Genomic DNA, 15,395 nt, shown 5'->3' on the forward strand with positions numbered 1-15,395 from the left:
AGCTTAAGTCCTTATCATATTTTGCCTGCTATAATGATTTACAGAGGTCGTGTTGTGTGGTGTAAACACATACAAACATTTGAAACTGTAAACGGAAAGTGGGCGTGTATGGTATGGAATTTAACCACAGTGTTGTTGATGCTATTACAGACAGACAGAAAGCTGTACTTGAAGTGCTGCTCCACATTAACAGTGAATTTGGTTCAGGACGAAACACATGTATATTTTAACAGAGAACAGCCTGAGGCCTGAAAGAAATCTTTGACACCTGGACACTGGGAGTCTTCAGCTTTGGCAGAAAAATAAAATTAAAAATGCTCCTAAAACCCACACACCCACACACACAAATACAAACACACAAAAGACTTTGGTAACAATAAAAGCTGAGCAGTACCAAAATGTTTGGCATTGCCAGAACAAAATAAAGTTATATAGAACAGAGATGAGCATTAAAGTCTGGAGAGTGTCTTGACTGATTCACACAATAAAGTCCCCAGTTACCTTCAACAACAAATCCACTATCATCGCTGCATTTTTAATTTTGGCTGTTCTTGTTCTCTGGGCAAATGTAAGACAAAAGCATGTCTATCATGTTCTTGACAATGACTGGAGGAGGATGCAAGTCATGAGGGAGGCGGTGTGCCAAACACATCTGCCAGGCGTCCACCACCAGAACGTTCAGTCCCTTGAACATGGCCTTGAGCACCATGTCAAGCTGTAGGAAGTACCAGTCGTTGTTGTAGAGACTCGACTCCTGGCCCATGGCTAGGAGATTGGGTGATCGGATCACTACGAGGGTCCCCGGTGCTCGGTCCATGAGCCTCACCAGTGACCGTCGAATGTGGCGAAGCCGCCGTATGTATGGCTCCACTGGAAAGGTGCTGAAGTGGGCCCAGATGCTGAGGACCACCACGGTGTTGGGGCCCCCTGAGAGGCCGTCCAGCTCGTTTGAAATGTACCTTAACTCACTGGACATGACAGGTAAGATGCGGATGGGAGGGCCATGACAGCGGTACTTCAAGAGAATATTATGGGTAATGTTTACCGCCATGAATGGCCCGACTTTTTTAGGACTGTGCAAGTTGAACTCCTTTAACTCTGGATAAGATACAATAAATTAAAGTTAAAATGGAACGGAAAAGAGTCATTCAGGATGAGACAAAAACACTCACCTGGTACAGAAGCAATGAGGTACTCAAACCACTGGCGGACAGTGGAGTCTCCATACATGTGGATCACTTTGTTCTTCAAACACTGAGTGATGGAAGATGGCTGATTAAACTGACGCATCGTAACGCCACCTAGCGGCCTCCACGAGTCTTTATAGTAATATCCAGATGGTGCTAAGTTGTTTGGTTCTGGTTTCATGGTTCTGCTTTCTTCCACTACTTCTGTATCTGATACAAGGTGAGACAAACAAGTTGACTGGAATAACTCAAAGAATGCACAAACTACAAATGTCACTCTGCAGGTATATCCTACCTTTCTGTGGCAGCACATTGATTCTGTGAGGTCCTGAAGCGCATATATGAACGTTGACGTTTACACGACTAAGACAAAAGAAAAAGCAACATACTGTTCACTGTTCCAGTAAAAGCTATCTTTTATCTACTGTCTCAAGTATTTAGACTTCCCCACTCAATAATTCACTAAAACAGAACTTTCAGGGAGCTTTCCATTTGTGGACTACGTTCTGTTGAGAGAAATCAGAAGTGAAAGTACTGATGAAAATTTTTGACCATTGTGTAACCTCTTGCTTATGATGTTTGAACATTTATTCATATAATAGGGAAATGGACACAGTCGCCTGGCATCTAATTGACATTTAACTGACAACTGGAATGTCCAATTGACATCTAACTGATACAGTGCCTTGAAAAAGTATTCATACCCCTTGAACTTTTTCACATTTTGTGACCTTACAATCACAAACTTGAATGTATTTAGTTGAGATTTTACATGATAGACCAACAAAAAATAGCACATAATTTTGAAGTGAAACGAAAATGATATATGGTTTTCAAAATTTTAAACGAATATAAATCTGAAAAGTGTGGTGTGCATTTGTATTCAGCCCCTTGTACTCTGATACCCCTAAATACAATCCAGTGCAATCAATTGTCTTCAAAAGTCACCTAATTAGTAAACTGACTCCACCTGTGTGTAATTTACTCATAGTATCAATACACCTGTTCTGTGAAGGCCTCACCGGTTTGTTAGAGAACACTAGTGAACAACAGCATCATGAAGACAAGGAACTCACCAGACAGGTCAGGGATAAAGTTGTGGAGAAGTTTAAAGCAGGGTTAGGTTATAAAAAAAATATCCCAAGCTTTGAACATCTCAAGGACCACTGTTCAATCCATCATCCAAAAATGGAAAAAGTATGGCACAACTGCAAACCTACCAAGACATGGTCCACCTAAACTGTGAAACATGGTGGTGGCAACATCATGTTGTGGGGATGCTTTTCTTCAGCAGGGACAGGGAAGCTGGTCAGAGTTGATGGGAAGATGGATGGAGCTAAATACAGGGCAATCCTGGAAGAAAACCTGTTGGAGGCTAGAAAAGACTTGAGACTGGGAAGGAGATTCATCTTCCAGCAAGACAATGACCCTAAACATAAAGCCAGAGCTACAATGGAATGGTTTAGATCAAAGAATATTCATGTGTTAGAATGGCCCAGTCAATGTCCAGACCTGAATCCCATTGAGCATCTGAAGCAGGACTTGAAATTGCTGTTCACAAACGCTCTCCATCCAATCTGGCTGAGCTTGAGCTATTTTGCAAAGAAGAATGGACAAAAATTTCAGTGTCTAGGTGTGCAAAGCTGGTAGAGACATACCCCAAAAGATTTGCAGATTTAATTGCAGCAAAAGGTGGCTCTACAAACTATTGATGCAGGTGGGGCTGAATACAAATGCACACCACATTTTTCAGATTTTTATTTGCTTAAAATTTTGAAAAACCATGTATCATTTCCATTCCACTTCACAATTATGTGCTATTTTGTGTTGATAGATCACATAAAATCTCAATAAAAAACATTTAAGTTTGTGGTTGTAAGGTGGCAAAATGTGAAAAAGTTCAAGGGGTATGAATACTTTTTCAAGGCACTGTATATATGAGCAATATACAGAACCAACCAGACCACATATGGAATCCATATTTAAAAATGTACATGAGATTAGAAGCGGACATAATTGTGACAAGTGATGGATGAAATAAGGTCTGTGTTTGGACACCATTATTGTCAGTAGAGAGAGCAAACCTGACACAAGAAAGCACGAGGTACCTCATACTTCAACAGTTCTTCACATAAGAAAGCTGGTCTCCCTAAGACCATAGATTATATATAAACATGACAGTTCCCCAGAAGTTAAATGTATATCACAAATGCTGACATCTTACGTGGCTGGAGAAAATATTTGCAACTACAACTGGAGATACGCCTGGCCTATGATACCAAGATGAGTAAAGCTATGAGTGAGTCCAGATTGTGGCAGCCAGCGGTGTCCTTATAACTTACATGATGCCCCATAAAGTAAGACTCTCATCCTCACTGCAGTGGCACAGGCTTAATTTCAGCTTGCAGCCTTAGTGCAAGCTCTTACCTCATTCATTCCTGCCTTTCTCCACTGTTGACTATCAAGTAAGGGCCCAAAACGCCAAAATCATGTGGCTCCTGGGCTGAAGGGGTCACAACTGGTGGCAGGACATCATCACTACGCCTCTACCACATGTTCATTACTGCACTGACCCTGGTTGCAAAATACGTTACAAGCACAAGAACGCAACGCTCACTTCCACTATATTTGGGAATAATTTTAGTGTTAGAGTAACTGTTGACGGTGTCCAGCTATACACAATTCTGCCACAACATTTAAACCACCAACTATTGACGTGAATAACAATGATGATTTCATTACTAATGTGCTGGCTGTTATATATTCAGAATAAACAAAGAATGAGCTATGGGATTAGTTAACTCTACAAACTTTTGGAAGAGCAGTGCTTCCTCCTTGGTGATGAGATGTTTCAAGTAGCCTCCTCTGAAGTGGTTGATTCTGGTGTCACAGCTCAGATTCTTGGGCTTATAGCAGTACCAGGGTTCACCTGTGTAAAGGTCTGTGTAGTTGCACAGGGGCTGCTGGCCAGGGGGCAAGCACATGCTGCATACAGTAGTTTCCTTCAAGAGGCCCAAGCGGAACAGGCTCTTGAAATACACCCGATCAGGCCGTTCCTCCCTCAGTCGCCGCAGCACAGCAATGGCCTCGCTGGAGTGCACCAGCGTTATCTCAACCTGCGCTGACCCCACCCAGAGGAGCGGGAACAGGGCGGAATAAGATCCATTCCTGTGGTCCACCACCGTGCCTGCTACACCAGCCTGAAGCTCCGGAGAGTGCAGCCTGGCCAAGATAAAGTCTCCGCCGTAACGCTTGGGACGACCATTGAAGTCATGCATTTGTACAAGGGCCTCCAGCTGGTCCCCAACGTGCCACTCTCTAACTCCCTTGCTGGGAAGGATGGTGAAGAGGCTGTGCACGGGGTCACTAGTGTTATGGATGGCAGTAGGTGTAGAGTGAGGCGGGGGCAAAGGCCAGGCGATAGAGTCCAACAGGTAGCGCTCTTCCAGTTCATCTTCAGGAGAGACTTTGTGGCCCAGACGGGCACAGAAGGTGTGGTTGTGATGAAAAGTCGGGAGGTTCTCTGAGATGAAGGACGACTGGATCCTGTTCTTGAGCTGGTAGAGGGCTGAAATTGTGTTGGAGTTCCAGTTCTAAAGAGAAAGAAAGACATATTAGTAAAGAGTAGAGTGGTTGGCACACTATGGACTAATGAGTAATGCAACCAGAGTGAAAACTATTTTATGTGTGAACAATCCTGATCAGGGGTGGAGCTGCATGTTTCAACAGGATTTTATCAGACTGAGAGCATATGGGGTTGCATTATGAGAAATTTAGGATCCGGTATGTTTGCACTACACTTTGTATTATTTGCTCATTTGGAACTCCCAATGCTTGGTGCTTTGTCTGGGCTGTCAGCCCATCTACAGATGTTGACAGGCTCTGTCCTGGACTGCTCTCTGCACTCCATTGAGGAGGTGGGTGAGAGGAGGATGTTGGCCAAGCTGACAATCATGGACAACCCCTCTCACCCACTGCATCAGACTGTAGGAGACCTAAGCAGCTCCTTCAGCAGCAGACTGCTGCATCCACGCTGCAAGAAGGAACGCTATCGCAGGTCCTTCATTCCAACTGCCATCAGGCTGTACAATACCAGCCTGAGACAACAATAATCCACATGTTAGACTTGGCTTGGTTGTGGTTTTACTGTCATTTTTGCACAAATAAATCAGCTTTTTTGCACTGCCTTACTTTGCACGAACCACTACCTCACCATCTTACAGTTTTTAAAGTTTTAGCAATTATTTATTTGTTAAGGCTTTTCCACCACCATGCTGTATATACAGAATGTCTTTATATTTCTCTTTTTCTCTATATTTTTTTCAGAGTGTTGTTATTTTTTGTAAATATTTTTCAAATTTGTAGTGTGTTTTTTGGTGAATTCCCCTGTCAAAGTCGTTATTGTTTTTGTATATATATTTTGCCAAATTCCAGGTAATTTCCCATACGTGGCATTAGTAAACATGTCTTATGTCTTAAACACACAGAAATACCAGGGTGTTTTGATTTCTTATTATCCACCACAGGACACAATGAAAAGAAAAAGCAGTTGATTCTCTATAATATAAACTTTTAACTTGTGTACAGTACATTTGGACTATAACTCTGCTGATAATGTGCAGCATTGGTCCAGAGATACTGTACATAACACACAGTTTAACCATTTCCCCCTGGGGAAGATAAATTCATTTAACCCCATTTCTCTCCTCACCTTTACAGTCTGGATGTTGCTCAGCAGGAAGATGAGGCCAGACAGTGCTAGGAAGAGGAAGATGAGGGCATATTTGGACAGATTTCGGTATATGGTAACCTCCTTCTGTCTCCCCTGATCAGGTCCTGTCTCACACTCTGCCATCACTGCAATGACGATGATGCAATCTTTTCATCTGCGTCCATAAACGCTGTCATCAAGAAGGTTCTGTTGATGTTTGTGGAGAATCATTTGAGATGACATGAAATAATGCTGATACTCTGAATAAGCTTTGGTCCCAAATACATGTGTATAAGTAGTTAAGTCTCTGCTGAATATAAATAATAATATTTAAACAGGTTACATTACAAAATGTGTGACACTTGAGATTGAGATCATCTGGCGATGTGTTGAACAAACCTAAATCACTGCGACAAAGAAATGGTTTGTCTATGTGGTGAAGCTGAAGTGAGTTTTACATTTTATTGCTCATTATTTCATCATTTAGTTTAGTTATCTGTGCTGACCTCCTCTGGGTACAAGGTATAAACATAGTTTGGGGAAGAAGGTCTTTTTGTACCTGACTTAATTTGTTTTATGATTCTAATGTTTTAAGCTTTTCTTTTTTCATACGTTATTATCTGTACATGTTCTACACACATATACAGTAAATATGAGGTAGGACAAGTTTACCCAAGTGTGTCCAATCTGCAAAGCCTTCTATTCCTAAATATTTGAGACAGAAATACACAATTTCTACATGACAACAGTATACAACTGGCGGCATTTTAAGCGTTTTGGGAAGAAGATCAAAGCCAGTGGTCCACTTTCAACCAGGTTAAAACAACCTTCCTGAGCACATAAAGTTGTCTGCGTTGTTAGAGAGAAGAACAGCTCAGAGAGCAATGTAGAAAACAAATCTCTTCTCAAACAAACTCCATCCACTCAAGTAAACCTATGCACTTCAGTATATAATTCCTCTGGAGGCTCTGTTTGATGCTGCTAATGCTGCTGCTGACGTGCCGGCTGGCCTCCAGTGAACTGGAGAGGAAGACAGACCAAACCCGGAGGTGAGTAAAAGCAGGGCTTTTAAAAGAGTCTGGGACTCATAGGCCACAAAGCGATAAAGAGAGTCTGGGACTCATAGGCCACAAAGCGATAAAGAGAGTCTGGGACTCATAGGACAAAGCGCACTAAAACGAAAAAAATAAATAAAAGAGTGAATGTGGAATGTGTGAAAGGAGTGACCAGTGATATGAACTGACGTTAACATAAACCCATTGCTGTTGAAGTAGGTCACTGAAACACCTCATTAAGGGTAGGAGTGACAGAATAATTTACAGAAGAAAAAGCTAAAACAAAACAAATGGGGGACTGTCTTACAAAACGAGAGCCCTTAACTGGGGATGAAAAAAATATATGTACTCTCGAGATCCACGATCAGTTGAGAAGCTTGGCAGATGGAAGAAGAAATATCAGTTCAATGGCAAGTTAAGTCCACAGCAGTGTAAAGAATTAAATAAGAATAAGAATAAGAATAAAAAAACCTTTACTTGTCCCACAATGGGGAAATTGCAATTTGCAACAGCTTACAGAAATGACAGAGATAGAACAGATAATAGACGTATTGCACAGACTGGTGTTATTACACATAAAAGAATAAAAGAAGGGAAAAAGAAGGGGAAAAAGATGAGACAGCTGATAAATATTTCCACAGATACAAAGCAGTGTTTGACACAAATAGTGGAATACAGCCGACTGCCATTGACCAGATGTCCAGCAAACAGGGGACGTGCATTGTTCTCTGTACTTTAACTACATCCCAGGCCCAGACCTGTCATATGAAAAGCAATGTCACAAACTGACCAATTTGAAACTGGTTCTAAAAACACTTTACTGGGATGAAGAAGGATACTGTGGGGCAACAGTGCAGTTGACAGCTGAGGCATGGAAATTGCACCGAAATCACTCGCCTGCCCACCTATCTCTGTCAAAGCCCAAGCAGGGAACATGGCAAGGAGTGGGAGATTTCATTCAAAAGGTGACACAAGCTACTGACTGGGAGAAGGTGATGGAAAATTGGCAGCATAGGTCAACAACTTACTCATACAGACAACGACTGAACTGGATAACGCACGGTACGTCGGCAGTGCACATCTTAGACTCACAGAAATGACTGATTGACTGACGAGTTAGCAGACATACCAGAGACGTTTTAGTCAAAAGGTCTACATGATGTAGGGCTAATGAAAGGAGCATTGGCAGTACAAATAGCACCAAAATCAGATTACAGACCTCACCAATGCCAATATCCATTAAAACCTGAGGCAGAAGATGGAATAAAGCCAATCTTAGACGCGCTACTGCAAGCAAAAGTGATAGTTCCGTGTGAAGCCTCAGCCTGAAATACGCCACTGTGTCCTGTTTAAAAGGTTCCACCCTCAACAGGATAGAGATTGGTACAAGGTGTGGTGCCTAGGGCACCCTGTGCTTGATACCCATATACAAAATATGCAAAACAGACACACTGGCACTTCTACAATACATGTCTATGCAAGGGCACAAAGTGAGTAAGGCTAAGCTACAGCTGTGGTCACCAGTGGTAAAATATTTGGGATATAATTTATCTCAGGAGGGATGGCAACCAGATGAAGGAAGAAAGCGCTTTATCTTTGCAAAAGATGGCGGAGAGTGCAACATTTGGCAAATGAGTTCTGGTCAAGATGGAGGAAAGAGACCAAGGTACGTTTTAACCGTTTGATATTTTGGTATAAATAACACATTTAAAAACCAGAAACAGGTCGTTTTTTCGTTTTTCTAATTTTGGGCAAAAAACGGAAATCGACAATTCGGCTTGATTTTTCGTTTTTTTGTTTGTACTGACAAAACAAATTTACCACTCAATATTTCGTTTCCATTGGTGGGTGGGCCTTCGGCACCCCATTGCCTCTGATTGGCTAGTGTGTTCCATCAATTATATTTGTGCTGTGCTCTTCAAAATAAAGGTCCTCGCGTACGTCTTGGTCTTTAGACAGTGAAATGTTAACACAAATATATTGCGACAGACAGACGAGACTATGTTATGATCACAGACCATACTTATACTGGCGGCTATGACGGCCTTTAGCTTCATTATGCTCTCACTCCAGCGTGTCGAATCAAGAGAAAAAGCTGGGCTAAGTAAATAAAAACAATAAAGTAATGCAACAGCGTATTGTATTGACTGTTAATGTGCAGTTGATTGACTAAAACGCACCATGTCTTTTTTGAAAATGAAAGTAGTATGTTTTCTGAGGATGTACTGTGAACAGTGATGTCTGCTCTCAATAATTAGAAATATCACTGGCATAATTATGACATATGGCAAGGGGAAGCACGCCAAAGGTTAGTTGCAAAAAAATGACCAGCAGGTGTCGCACTATGTGAACCTTTTCATCAATAGATTTGTTCTCTCAAAAAATATAAAGAGAAATATAGATATCAAAAGGAAAAAATACCAAGGCACTCATCTAGAAATAATATTAAAAAGCCTTTATTAAATCACATGGCTTGGAAAGGTAAAAAATGCTCCTACGCGTTTCGGCTAGGGGCCTTCATCAGGGAGTGTGTCCTGAATAGTAAAGAAACAAACAATTAAAATAACTGGTGAGACTGGTACCAGGTGCTGGCACTCAATTCATCAGCACAACTGACAAAGGAAGCCATATTCAAAGTCCAACAGGAGGGGGCCTCGCAGCCTAAAGAAGATTCAAAAAGTATAATATCATGATCCAATATTCCCCAAAGGGTCACAAGCATATATATCAGCCCATCCATCATAAACATAAAGCTATCAAAGAGTTACAAGTGAACAGTTCTTACAAAAAATGATAAAATTCTAAATCCTCATTGAGTCCTGGATATTGTGTTGCTTTTAGCTTAAATATCCAAAAACTCTCCCGTTGGTTGAGTTGCTTTTGTCTATCACCTCCCCTTAAGGTGTGGGGTATATGATCAATACCTATAGCCCTAAGGATGGAGGGATCGCTGTTGTGTTTTTCTCTGAAATGGCGAGCCACTGGGTAGTTATCATTTTCTGTTCTGATTACATATTTATGTTCAGAAATTCTGTCTTGTAATCTCCGTTTGGTTCTGCCAACGTAAAACACCTCACATAGAGGGCATTTCAGCTTGTATATTACAAAAGTGGTTTTACAATTGATAAAGTGTTTGATTTCATAGGTTCCGTTACCATGTATATCTTGAAAGTTTTTGCATTTGGTCACGGTGGAACAGTGATTACACTGGCCACACTGAAAACTGCCTTGAGGTTTAGCTGATAACCATGTAGATTTAGGAGATGCTGGTAAGTAGCTATGGACCAGTTTGTCACTCAGAGTAGGTGAACGTTTAAAGCTGAAAATAGGAGGCTCTGAAAAAATCTTTCTTAGAGAGACATCACATTGTAATAGGTTCCAGTTTCTTTTAATTATATTTTTAATGTGATTGGCCTCTGTGCTGAATCTCGTAGAGAAGAAAACTCTTTCTGAGCACCGCCTAGTAGCTCTATTTTTCAGGAGTGGCTGTCGTTCAAGATTTCTTACTTTATTTTTGGCAGTATGGACAACACTTTTAATGTAGCCTCTCTGTATAAACCGTTCTTCCATCTTTATGGCTTTTTCATCAAAATCATCAGTTTGATCACAAATTCTTCTAAGTCTCTGAAATTGACCAAGGGGGATATTTTCTTTCAGATGTTTTGGGTGACAGCTTATAGCATGCAGTATGGTATTGCGAGAGGTAGATTTTCTATATATAGTGGAATGTAGAAAACCTTCCTTGTCTTTGAAAATTTCCAAATCCAAAAAACAAATCCTGTGCTTATCTAATTCCAGAGACAATTTGATGTTTTCATTCGTCTTATTAAGAAATTCATGAAAAGCTAATAGTTCAGACTCTGATCCAGACCACAGTAATAGAACATCATCGATGTACCTGCCCCAGTAAATGATTTTGTTACAAAAAGGGTTCTTAGTGGAGTCAAATACAAAATCTCGTTCCCATTTTCCCATATATAAACCTGCATAAGAAGGACTGAAGCATGCTCCCATCGCACAGCCTTTAGCCTGTTGGAATAAGCGGTCCTGAAAGATAAAGACGTTATTATTTAGAGTCCATCTTGTAAGCTTAAGCAGGAAATTTGTAGGAGGAAAGTCTGTTAGGGATCTTTCATCAAGGAAATATTCCAGTGCTGCTAGACCCTCTTCATGTATAATAGAGGTGTACAGTGACTCTACATCCATGGTCACTAATAGAGTATCCTCTCCCACTTTACGTAGTTGTTCTATTACATTCAAGACAGCTGTGGTGTCCTGTATATACGCTGGAAGTGAAGGCAAAATAGGCTTTAGAAAATAATCTATAAATTTGGAGATAGGTTCTGTAAAACTGCCTATACCTGAAATAACCGGTCTCCCTGGGGGAGTTTCCAGGTTTTTGTGTATCTTCGGTAGTAAATAAAAGGAGGCCAGTCTAGGATGTTCATTGAAGAGAAACTTACATTCATTATCAGAAATCCAGTTATTATCCCTTGCTTCAGTCAAAATAGTTTTTAGTTCAATCTTCAATTTTTCTGTGGGGTTATAATTTAACACTTTATAATATTCTGGATCATTCAGTTGTCTATTAGCTTCCTCAATGTATTTCTCTTTACCCCAAACCACAACTGCTCCTCCCTTGTCAGCCTTTTTAATAACCAAATCTTCATCATTCATTATTTGTTCCAATGCCTCACGTTCATGTTTAGACAAATTGTGGTGTTTAAACCTTATTTCCCTCTGTTTATACAGTTTTTCAACTTCAAAGTCCACTTTCTTAGTAAAAGCATTTAAAGTAGCATTCAAAACAACAGGACAGAAAGTTGATTTGGGTTTGAAAAGAGTCTTAGGTATATCATTATTAGAGTCATTAGCTGGCACTGAGGGGCGAGTGTTTTTACTGTACCAGGCCTTGAGGTGTAGATTCCTATAGAATCTGAAAAGGTCGATCTTCGTGTCAAATTCCCTCGAAGTATAGGTAGGAGAGAAAGACAGGCCCTTGGTTAGAACATCAATGCAGTTAGGAGATAGAGGCTTTCAAGATATATTAATCACTGTGTCCCTCTGTTGCTCCTCAGGATGGGCTTGGTGACCTTTTCTTCTCCCTCTTCTTGTTGGTTTCGCCTTGATCTTAATTTGCCTTGTTCCTGTCTTCTGGCCACGCCCCGTTGTGGCTTCAGAGACTGCTGTCTGTCTCTCCGGTCTAAAAAATCTGACTCATCTGCAGTAGAGTTGGGACTCTGGTGGGTTTCATCATCAGTGCTACTTACCAGCATCTCCTAAATCTACATGGTTATCAGCTAAACCTCAAGGCAGTTTTCAGTGTGGCCAGTGTAATCACTGTTCCACCGTGACCAAATGCAAAAACTTTCAAGATATACATGGTAACGGAACCTATGAAATCAAACACTTTATCAATTGTAAAACCACTTTTGTAATATACAAGCTGAAATGCCCTCTATGTGAGGTGTTTTACGTTGGCAGAACCAAACAGAGATTACAAGACAGAATTTCTGAAAATAAATATGTAATCAGAACAGAAAATGATAACTACCCAGTGGCTCGCCATTTCAGAGAAAAACACAACAGCAATCCCTCCATCCTTAGGGCTATAGGTATTGATCATATACCCCACACCTTAAGGGGAGGTGATAGACAAAAGCAACTCAACCAACGGGAGAGTTTTTGGATATTTAAGCTAAAAGCAACACAATATCCAGGACTCAATGAGGATTTAGAATTTTATCATTTTTTGTAAGAACTGTTCACTTGTAACTCTTTGATAGCTTTATGTTTATGATGGATGGGCTGATATATATGCTTGTGACCCTTTGGGGAATATTGGATCATGATATTATACTTTTTGAATCTTCTTTAGGCTGCGAGGCCCCCTCCTGTTGGACTTTGAATATGGCTTCCTTTGTCAGTTGTGCTGATGAATTGAGTGCCAGCACCTGGTACCAGTCTCACCAGTTATTTTAATTGTTTGTTTCTTTACTATTCAGGACACACTCCCTGATGAAGGCCCCTAGCCGAAACGCGTAGGAGCATTTTTTACCTTTCCAAGCCATGTGATTTAATAAAGGCTTTTTAATATTATTTCTAGATGAGTGCCTTGGTATTTTTTCCTTTTGATATCTATATTTCTCTTTATATTTTTTGAGAGAACAAATCTATTGATGAAAAGGTTCACATAGTGCGACACCTGCTGGTCATTTTTTTGCAACTAACCTTTGGCGTGCTTCCCCTTGCCATATGTCATAATTATGCCAGTGATATTTCTAATTATAGAGAGCAGACATCACTGTTCACAGTACATCCTCAGAAAACATACTACTTTCATTTTCAAAAAAGACATGGTGCGTTTTAGTCAATCAACTGCACATTAACAGTCAATACAATACGCTGTTGCATTACTTTATTGTTTTTATTTACTTAGCCCAGCTTTTTCTCTTGATTCGACACGCTGGAGTGAGAGCATAATGAAGCTAAAGGCCGTCATAGCCGCCAGTATAAGTATGGTCTGTGATCATAACATAGTCTCGTCTGTCTGTCGCAATATATTTGTGTTAACATTTCACTGTCTAAAGACCAAGACGTACGCGAGGACCTTTATTTTGAAGAGCACAGCACAAATATAATTGATGGAACACACTAGCCAATCAGAGGCAATGGGGTGCCGAAGGCCCACCCACCAATGGAAACGAAATATTGAGTGGTAAATTTGTTTTGTCAGTACAAACAAAAAAACGAAAAATCAAGCCGAATTGTCGATTTCCGTTTTTTGCCCAAAATTAGAAAAACGAAAAAACGACCTGTTTCTGGGTTTTGAATGTGTTATTTATACCAAAATATCAAACGGTTAAAACGTACCTTGGTCGAAAGAGTACCTGTTAAACCTGCAACAGAGATAAAAATGGTAGAAGACACATCATAATGCAACAGTCAATGATGTAGTGATTGTACAAGATGACCTTGCACCACGAAATTAGTGGAAACTGGCCAGGGTCACTGAAGTGTAGTCTGGCGAAGATGGATGTGTGAGGAAGCTACTGGTGCTTATCAGTGATTCAGCTCTAGATGACCAGCAATCCGTGTACCTTCCGTTTATTCGTTTTTCGTAGTGAAACCAAAGAGAAAAAAAAACGAGAAACCATTTGTTTTTTCGTTATCCGGATCGTTTTTTCATTTTCCGATTCTCCATCAAAATGAAAAATCTAAATTTTGGATTATGAGATCTGCCCGTTGGTTTCGTTTTACTTTATGAATGGAAAGAATGTCGAACGAATAGACGTCATATACTCATCTACACTCAATGACACGCACCACCCTGCCCCTGATTGGACAAGGATAATACACAAGGCAACAGGTTTTTTTCAGTGAGAAGTCAGGTCCCAGGAGAATTTATGCTTATGCTTATGCTGAGACAACTCTTGGAAGGCTTGTTGAACTATAAGTTGTTTGTTTATTATTAATAAAGGAGTTAAAGATTTACTCCCCTAAGGCTGTCTTTCATGTGAGTCAGTTATGTTAGTAGCTAGATTGGCCAACTGGCTTGGAAGCTAAATCGGTTTGCTGCTAATGTAGCTAGTGCTAGGTCATCTAGCTGTCCACCACTAGCATTTTCTTAAGACTTAGTCTCCCACTCTCAAAAAGTTCTGTGATGAACTCGAGCTAGAGCTCTTGGTGGACTTCCTCACCTAGGCAACCAAGTTCCAAAAAGAGACGTGCCCCCAGGCAAAACGAAACGAACGGGCAGATCCCGTAATCCAAAATTTAGATTTTTCATTTTGGTGGAGAATCGGAAAATGAAAAAACGATCCGTTATCCGTTTTTTCCATTTTGGTTTTTAAAACGGATAACGAAAAAACAAATGGTTTCTCGATTTTTTCTCTTTGGTTTCACTACGAAAAACGAATGAACGGAAGGTACACGGATTACCAGCGACTCACCAAACCTATCTGGTTTAGACCGACCCACAAGACGGTTACCCTGCTTGAAGACGACCAAGGTACGTTTTAACCGTTTGATATTTTGGTATAAATAACACATTCAAAAACCAGAAACAGGTCGTTTTTTCGTTTTTCTAATTTTGGGCAAAAAACGGAAATCGACAATTCGGCTTGATTTTTCGTTTTTTTGTTTGTACTGACAAAACAAATTTACCACTCAATATTTCGTTTCCATTGGTGGGTGGGCCTTCGGCACCCCATTGCCTGTGATTGGCTAGTGTGTTCCATCAATTATATTTGTGCTGTGCTCTTCAAAATAAAGGTCCTCGCGTACGTCTTGGTCTTTAGACAGTGAAATGTTAACACAAATACACTATATTACCAAAAGTATTCGCTCACCCATTCAAATGATCAGAATCAGGTGTTCTAATCACTTGGCCTGGCCCCAGGTGTATAAATTCAAGCACTCAGGCATGCAGACTGTGAAACA

General features: G+C 40.5%; 2 protein-coding genes across 2 annotated transcripts in view; both read right to left on the reverse strand.

Moving 5' to 3' along the window:
• Nucleotides 1–388: 388 nt before the first annotated feature.
• The window catches only part of LOC311487960 (NXPE family member 3-like), a gene marked incomplete at its 5' end in the record, with an annotated part of 56,905 nt that continues 41,898 nt past the window's right edge, over nt 389–15,395 (reverse strand). Inside the window, 3 exons of the mRNA XM_084544438.1 lie at nt 389–1,098; nt 1,173–1,391; nt 1,483–1,550. Of these exons, the coding sequence (XP_084400564.1) occupies nt 536–1,098; nt 1,173–1,391; nt 1,483–1,550 (850 nt within the window). The 3' untranslated portion in view covers nt 389–535. The remainder of the gene's footprint in view (nt 1,099–1,172; nt 1,392–1,482; nt 1,551–15,395) is intronic.
• Nucleotides 3,624–6,042, reverse strand: LOC311488713 (NXPE family member 3-like; the record flags this gene model as incomplete). Its single annotated transcript, XM_084545564.1, has 2 exons — nt 3,624–4,780; nt 5,899–6,042. 2 exons carry the CDS (start codon nt 6,040–6,042, stop codon nt 3,944–3,946), a joined length of 981 nt encoding a protein of 326 aa, XP_084401690.1. The 3' UTR covers nt 3,624–3,943.

The sequence above is a fragment of the Chelon labrosus genome (assembly GCF_963514085.1).
Source record: "Chelon labrosus genome assembly, chromosome: 5".
NCBI classification, from domain to species: domain Eukaryota; kingdom Metazoa; phylum Chordata; class Actinopteri; order Mugiliformes; family Mugilidae; genus Chelon; species Chelon labrosus.